The 8,297-nt window shown below is 62.2% G+C and overlaps 1 protein-coding gene across 1 annotated transcript; it reads left to right on the top strand.

The window, feature by feature from the left end:
• Window positions 1-1,440: 1,440 nt before the first annotated feature.
• On the top strand, window positions 1,441-8,269 carry LOC311371171 (adenomatous polyposis coli protein-like; the record flags this gene model as incomplete). The annotated part of the gene is made up of 6 exons (XM_084489377.1): window positions 1,441-1,580; window positions 1,722-1,799; window positions 2,752-2,868; window positions 4,050-4,267; window positions 4,838-5,587; window positions 5,705-8,269. Coding segments are annotated over 6 exons (3,868 nt in total), but the record flags the coding sequence as incomplete, so codon positions are not given.
• Between the last annotated feature and the right edge of the window lie 28 nt (window positions 8,270-8,297).

Consider the following 8,297-nt stretch of genomic DNA (forward strand, 5'->3'; position numbering starts at 1 on the left):
GCCTAGAGGAGAGGGGCCTAGAGGAGAGGGGCCTAGAGGAGAGGGGCCTAGAGGAGAGGGGCCTAGAGGAGAGGGGCCTAGAGGAGAGGGGCCTAGAGGACAGGGAAGTCACTGTTTTGGGCCCCTCTGCCGGTGAAAGTGACCCCTGGTTGTGGGTGACGGGTCCCATAAGAGAGAGAAGAAGAGTCAGAGTATGAACCCCAGCAGGGAGTCTCCGGGCGGGGGGTAGAGCCTCAGACTGAGCCTAACGTCCTGTCTGTCTCTAGCGTCCTGTCTGTCTCTAGCGTCCTGTCTGTCTGTCTCTAACGTCCTGTCTGTCTCTAGCGTCCTGTCTGTCTCTAACGTCCTGTCTGTCTCTAACGTCCTGTCTGTCTCTAACGCCCTGTCTGTCTGTCTCTAACGTCCTGTCTGTCTCTAACGTCCTGTCTGTCTCTAACGTCCTGTCTGTCTGTCTCTAACGTCCTGTCTGTCTCTAACGCCCTGTCTGTCTCTAACGTCCTGTCTGTCTCTAACGTCCTGTCTGTCTCTAACGCCCTGTCTGTCTGTCTCTAACGTCCTGTCTGTCTCTAACGTCCTGTCTGTCTCTAACGTCCTGTCTGTCTGTCTCTGACGTCCTGTCTGTCTCTAACGTCCTGTCTGTCTCTAACGTCCTGTCTGTCTGTCTCTGACGTCCTGTCTGTCTCTGACGTCCTGTCTGTCTCTAACGTCCTGTCTGTCTCTAACGCCCTGTCTGTCTCTAACGTCCTGTCTGTCTCTAACGTCCTGTCTGTCTCTAACGTCCTGTCTGTCTCTGACGTCCTGTCTGTCTCTGACGTCCTGTCTGTCTCTAACGCCCTGTCTGTCTCTAGCGTCCTGTCTGTCTCTAGCGTCCTGTCTGTCTCTGACGTCCTGTCTGTCTCTGACGTCCTGTCTGTCTCTAACGTCCTGTCTGTCTGTCTCTAGCGTCCTGTCTGTCTCTGACGTCCTGTCTGTCTCTGACGTCCTGTCTGTCTCTAGCGTCCTGTCTGTCTCTAGCGTCCTGTCTGTCTCTAACGTCCTGTCTGTCTCTGACGTCCTGTCTGTCTCTAGCGTCCTGTCTGTCTCTAGCGTCCTGTCTGTCTGTCTCTAACGTCCTGTCTGTCTGTCTCTAACACCCTGTCTGTCTCTAACGCCCTGTCTGTCTGTCTCTGACGTCCTGTCTGTCTCTGACGTCCTGTCTGTCTCTAGCGTCCTGTCTGTCTCTAGCGTCCTGTCTGTCTCTAACGTCCTGTCTGTCTCTAACGCCCTGTCTGTCTGTCTGTCTCTGACGTCCTGTCTGTCTCTGACGTCCTGTCTGTCTCTAGCGTCCTGTCTGTCTCTAGCGTCCTGTCTGTCTCTAACGTCCTGTCTGTCTCTAACGCCCTGTCTGTCTGTCTGTCTCTGACGTCCTGTCTGTCTCTAACGTCCTGTCTGTGTCTCCAGGCGGGCTGCAGGCCATAGCGGAGCTGCTCCAGGCGGACTGCGAGCTGTACGGGCTGACGGCCGACCACCAGAGCATCACGCTGAGACGCTACGCCGGCATGGCGCTCACCAACCTCACCTTCGGGGACGTCGGCAACAAGGTAGAGCCGCGTGGGGCCGTGTCTGTGTGTCTTTGTGTGTTTGAGTCTTTGTGTGTTTGTGTGTTTGAGTCTTTGTGTGTTTGAGTCTTTGTGTGTTTGTGTGTGATTTAGTCTAATAATTGTGTGTTCTTTACCCACAAGGCCACGCTGTGCTCCATGAAGGGCTGCATGAGGGCCATGGTGGCCCAGCTGAAGTCTGACAGCGAGGACCTGCAGCAGGTGTGGGCAGCAGCTCAGGGATTAGTGTGTCTGTTGGGCCTGATGCTGAGCCAAGCTTCAAGGAACTCTTTGACATTGTTATGAAACGTAAAATGTAACGGCCATGTAACGTCACACGGGCTACATTGTACGTCACCAAAGTACTTTTTATAACGATATCAAAGTGTTTTAGGCTGTATTCTTACGTTAACGCTTATCCTTCTTCCGACGTGTAGCTTAACTTGATGCTTGGACAGACTTAATGTAAGCCTTGAGTGATGCTTAGCCTTGAGTGATGCTTAGCCTAGCTTGATGCTTAGCCTAGCTTGATGCGTAGCCTAGCTTGATGTGTAGCGATTAGCCTGGAGTGACTTAACTGACGTTGTTGTGTTCCTCTTTAAACCCGGTCTTTAAATGAGTGAATGCCGTCTGATATAGATACAGTAGGTATAGATATGGGCGGTATGGGGGGGCAGTATGGGGGGGTGGGGGCGGTATGGGGGGGTGGGGGCGGTATGGGGGGGTGGGGGCAGTATGGGGGGGTGGGGGCAGTATGGGGGGGCGGTATGCGGGGGTGGGGGCAGTATGGGGGGGCGGTATGCGGGGGTGGGGGCAGTATGGGGGGGCAGTATGGGGGGGTGGGGGCGGTATGGGGGGGCGGTATGGGGGGGCGGGGGCAGTATGGGGGGGTGGGGGCGGTATGGGGGGGCGGTATGGGGGGGTGGGGGCAGTATGCGGGGGTGGGGGCAGTATGGGGGGGCAGTATGGGGGGGCGGTATGGGGGGGCGGGGGCAGTATGGGGGGGTGGGGGCGGTATGGGGGGGCGGTATGGGGGGGTGGGGGCAGTATGCGGGGGTGGGGGCAGTATGGGGGGGCAGTATGGGGGGGCGGTATGGGGGGGGTGGGGGCAGTATGGGGGGGGCGGTATGCGGGTACGTTCCCATGCTCATGAGGCGCGTTGGCTCCTGTGCAGGTGGTGGCCAGCGTGCTGCGTAACCTCTCGTGGCGCGCCGACGCCAGCAGCAAGAAGACGCTGAGGGAGGTCGGCAGCGTGGCGGCGCTCATGTCCTGTGGCCTGCATGTACAGAAGGTACTGAATACTACTGTATACTACTGCTAGTACTACCATCTACCACATACTGTAGTCTATATACACTACTGAATACTACTGTATACTACTACTAGTACTACCATGTACAGAAGGTACTGAATACTACTGTATACTACTGCTAGTACTACCATGTACCACATACTGTAGTCTATATACACTACTGACTACTACTGTATACTACTACTAGTACTACCATGTACAGAAGGTACTGAATACTACTGTATACTACTGCTAGTACTACCATGTACCACATACTGTAGTCTATATACACTACTGACTACTACTGAATACTACTACTAGTACTACCATCTACCACATACTGTAGTCTATATACACTACTGACTACTACTGTATACTACTGCTAGTACTACCATGTACCACATACTGTAGTCTATATACAATACTGACTACTACTGTATACTACTACTAGTACTACCATCTACCACATACTGTAGTCTATATACACTACTGACTACTACTGTATACTACTGCTAGTACTACTGAAGGTACTGACATCTAGTAGAGTAGGCTGACCCTAGGGCTGGGCGATTAATCAAATTTTGATCGCGATTTCCATTTCAGAGTGAAACGATCACCAAACTAATATAATCGAGTTGAAACGATTTAAAAAATAATAATAACAATAATTTTTTTAAATCTTTTTTTAATAGAAATTGCAGAACAGCTGGATTCATATCTGGACTTTATTTTCTATTTGACCATTCTGTGTATATTTTTAAGGGGAAATTTCGAAGTTCTCATTTACAAAGTGTTTTTTTTGGAGAGAAATTATGAATAAATGCGTCATGTTTTCAAACTCAAAAATAATCGAGATTTCAATATTGACCAAAATAATCGTGATTATGATTTTTTCCATAATCGAGCAGCCCTAGCTCACCCTAACCCTTATCTCGATTTCTACATACTTTTCTGTCTGCAAAAAGTCAGGGATAGTTGAGTGGGGCAAATTATATCAAGCTTGAATTATTGTTCTAGAATAAAGTATATAGGAGTTGAGTAGAAAAGTTTAGTAAAAACAATAAGGGATATATGACGTAAATAATGACAATGCTGTTGATGAACGATGATGTGATGATGTGATGATGTGACGATGTGATGATGTCACGATGTGATGATGTCATGGCCGTGTGCCCCTCCAGGAGTCCACCCTGAAGTCCGTTCTGAGCGCGCTCTGGAACCTCTCCGCTCACTGCAGCGACAACAAGGCCGAGCTCTGTGCCGTCGGCGGCGCGCTAGGCTTCTTAGCCCGGGCGCTAGCTCAGCGGGGCCCAGCTAGCGCCGCGCTAGCCGTGGTGGAGAGCGCCGGCGGCATCCTGCGCAACGTTTCCAGTCTGGTGGCCACAAACCAGGCCTACAGGTTAGCATTAGCCTACAGGTTAGCATTAGCCTACAGGTTAGCATTAGCCAACAGTTTAGCATTAGCCTACAGCTTAGCATTAGCCTCCTGTCCTACAGGTTAGCATTAGCCTACAGGTTAGCATTAGCCTCCTGTCCTACAGGTTAGCATTAGCCTACAGGTTAGCATTAGCCTCCTGTCCTACAGGTTAGCATTAGCCTACAGGTTAGCATTAGCCTCATGTCCTACATGTTAGCATTAGCCTACAGGTTAGCATTAGCCTCCTGTCCTACAGGTTAGCATTAGCCTACAGGTTAGCATTAGCCTCCTGTCCTACAGGTTAGCATTAGCCTACAGGTTAGCATTAGCCTCCTGTCCTACAGGTTAGCATTAGCCTACAGGTTAGCATTAGCCTCATGTCCTACAGGTTAGCATTAGCCTACAGGTTAGCATTAGCCTACAGGTTAGCATTAGCCTCCTGTCCTACAGGTTAGCATTAGCCTACAGGTTAGCATTAGCCTCCTGTCCACCCTCCAGGCCTCCTGATTGGTCCTCATAACGACTCCGTCCTCCCCCCTCCGTCTCCTGTAGACAAGTGCTCCGTGACAACGGTTGCCTGGCGACCCTGCTGCAGCACCTGCGCTCCCCCAGCCTGACGGTGGTGTCCAACGCCTGCGGCACGCTGTGGAACCTGTCGGCGCGGGACCCGCGGGACCAGGAGGCGCTGTGGGAGATGGGCGCCGTGGCCATGCTGCGCAACCTGGTGCACTCGCGCCACAAGATGATCGCCATGGGCAGCGCCGCCGCGCTGCGCAACCTGCTGGCCAACCGGCCCGCCAAGTACGCCTCGGCCGCCGCCGCCGTGGGCGGGGCGGGGCCCGGCGGCGACCTGGCCTCCACGCCCTCGCTGCACGCCCGCAAGCACAAGGCGCTGATCGAGGAGCTGGACGCGCAGCGGCAGCAGCTGTCGGAGACCTTCGACGGGCTGGAGAACCTGGGCGGCGGCCCCGCCCACCACCACCACCGCCGCCACCGCCAGCCCTCGCCGTCGGCCGCGGCGCACCACCACCTGGCGCAGCAGCAGGCCGCGGCGGCGGCGGCGGCGGCGGCGGCGGGGGGCCGCGGCGGTGGCGGGCCGGCCGCCCGGCGCCACAAGGGGGAGGAAGACGGCGGCGGGGCGCGCTCGCCGTACGCCAACACGCCCGTCCTCTCCTCGCCGCGGGCGCCGCCCCGCCCCCCCGCGCTGGCCTGGCCGGCGGCGTCCAGCGACAGCCTCCACAGCGTGGGCAGCGCCGACGGCTACGGCGCCACGGAGGACCAGCGCCACCTGGAGGAGGAGCGGCGCCAGGAGGAGGAGGAGGACGAGGAGGAGGACGAGGAGGAGGAGGAGGAGGAGGAGGAGGGGGAGGGCGCGGCGTACCGGCGCTACCCGGCCGACCTGGCCCACAAGATCCACAGCGCCAACAGCATGGCGGACGCCGCCGACGCCGAGCTGGACACGCCCATCAACTACAGCCTCAAGTACTCCGACGAGCAGCTGCACTCGGGCCGCCAGAGCCCCGCCCCCGCCTCCGCCGCCGCCGCCGGCCAGTCGCGCGGCGGCAGGGAGCGGGAGAAGGAGGACGAGGAGGCGGAGGGGGCGGGGCCTCGGCAGGAGGACCGCCGCCGGCCCTACCCGGCGTCCTACCGGGCCGGTAGCCGCGGCGACGGCGGCCCGCACCCCCGCCCGCCGCACCGCGGCGACGGGGACGACTTCGGCGGCGACGGGGAGCGGCCCCCCCGCCGCCACGAGCAGGAGCCAATCGACTACAGCATCAAGTACGGAGGCCACGCCTCCCCGGGCCGCGCCTCCTCCGCCGCCGCCGCCGCCACGTCCTGTAAGGGCAACGCCGGCGGCGGCCAGAAGCCCCTCCCCACCAAGGCCCCCGGGGGCGGGGCCAACCAGGACACGCCCCTGACCTACTGCGTGGAGGACACGCCCATCTGCTTCTCGCGCGGCAGCTCTCTGTCCTCGCTGTCGTCGGGCGACGAGGACGAGGAGCGGCGCGGCGGCGGCGGCGGGGGGCGGCGCCGGGCGGGGGGGCGGGGCCACGGCCACTACCCCGCCCCCACCGGCGGCGCCGGGCAGAAGGAGGAGCGCGACGCGTCCTCTCCGGCGCGGCCGCCCGGCGCCCCCGGCCTGTCCCCCGACGGCCCGGGACAACGCCAGCTGTCCCGCCGCGCCGCGCCGCCGCCGACCGCCGCCGCCACCGCGTACCAGCAGCAGCAGCATCACCACGGCAACCAGCAGATGCACCATCACCACGGTAACCACCACCACCATCACCACCACCACCAGCAGCAGCAGCAGCAGCAGCCTCCGCAGAGCCAGGCGGCGCCCAAGACCCCGCCCCCGGCCGCCCCCTCCTCGGCGCCGTCGTCGGCGCTGGCGTCGGCGCTGGAGACGCCGCTCATGTTCTCCCGCTGCACGTCGCTCAGCTCCCTGGACAGCTTCGGCTCGCCCTCCATCCACTCGTCCCACCCCAGCGAGCCGGGCAGCGGCGGCGCCAGCGGCGTGGTGAGCCCCAGCGACCTCCCCGACAGCCCCGGGCAGACCATGCCCCCGTCCCGCAACAAGACCCCGCCCCCGCAGCCCGCCGCCGCCGCCGGCCTCAAGGCCCCCGCCGCCGACCCGCAGGCCTCCTCCTCCTCCGCCGGCGGCGCCTCCTGCCTGGGGCGGGGCCAGCGGGGCCACGCCCACGGCCGGGGCACGGCCGGCGGCGGCGGCCAGCGGGAGGACGAGGAGGAGGACTTCCTGCTGCACTTCGCCACCGAGAGCACGCCGCACGGCTTCTCGCGCGCCTCCAGTCTGAGCGCGCTCAGTGTGGACGAGCCCTTCATCCCCCGCCAGCCCGACGGCCCCGCCCTCGGCCTGGGGCCGGGCCGCGCCGCCGCCCCCGTCGCCACGGCGACCGCGCCCTCTGAGCGAGGCCCGCAGGGCGGGTCCGCCGCCGCCGCCGCCGCCGTCGGCGGAGGAGGAGACGACATGGACACGGTCGTCGGGGACGACGACGACGACGACATCTCCATCCTGGAGGCGTGCATCCACCTGGCCATGCCCACGCGGTCGTCACGGCGACCCAAGAAGGCCGCGGCCGCCGACGGCGCCCCGGCGCCGGCCCCGCCCCCCCGCAGCGCCGACGGGCCGGGGGGGGCGGGCGGCCCCGCTACCACGACGACCGCGGCGAGCCGCAAGCCCAGCCTCCTGCCGGTGTACAAGCTCCACCCCCAGCAGCACAGGCCCCGCCCCCTTGAGGAGGAGACCCCCCTGGTGTACTGCGTGGAGGACACGCCCCTCAACTTCTCCACCGCCACCTCGCTCAGCGACCTCACCATCGACTCCCCGCCCACCGAGGTCGCCGCCGGCAACCACAAGGGGCGTCGCCACGGGCCGGTCGCCGTGACGACCCGGGAGGAGGAGGAGGAGGAGGAGGAGGAGGAGGAGGAGCGGCGGCGGCGGCGGGAGGTGAAGAGGCGGGCCGGGGAGGTCCCCGACGACGAGGAGAACGAGGACATCCTGGCCGAGTGCATCAGCGCCGCCATGCCCAAGCCCCGCCCCCAGCGCCACCTCCCCCAGCCGCAGCGCCACGCCCCGCCCGCCGACACCGGCCCCGCCCACACGGCCGTGGGCGGCCTGGCGCAGCGCGAGTCGGAGCTCCGCCCCAAGCCCACCTCCCCCGTCAAGCCCACGCTGGCGCCACGCGGCGCCGCCCCGGCCCCGCCCCTGCGGCGCCGCTTCGCCTACGACTCACCGCACCACTACACGCCCATCGAGGGCACGCCCTGCTGCTTCTCCCGCAACGACTCCCTCAGCTCGCTGGACTTCGACGAGGAGGAGGAGGGGGGGGGGGGGGGCCGGAGGGGGAGCGGCGCCGGGCGCCCGCCGAGCCGCGAGGCCCCGCCCCCGAGGCGCCGCAGGGCCACAAGCCGCCGCCCCCCGCCGCCGCCGTGCTCCCCCGCAGCAAGGAAGGGGCGGAGCCTCAGGCCCCGCCGCCGCCACCGCCACCGCCGG

This window comes from Micromesistius poutassou, assembly GCF_964030765.1.
Source record: "Micromesistius poutassou genome assembly, contig: SCAFFOLD_6652, whole genome shotgun sequence".
In the NCBI taxonomy this organism is placed as follows: domain Eukaryota; kingdom Metazoa; phylum Chordata; class Actinopteri; order Gadiformes; family Gadidae; genus Micromesistius; species Micromesistius poutassou.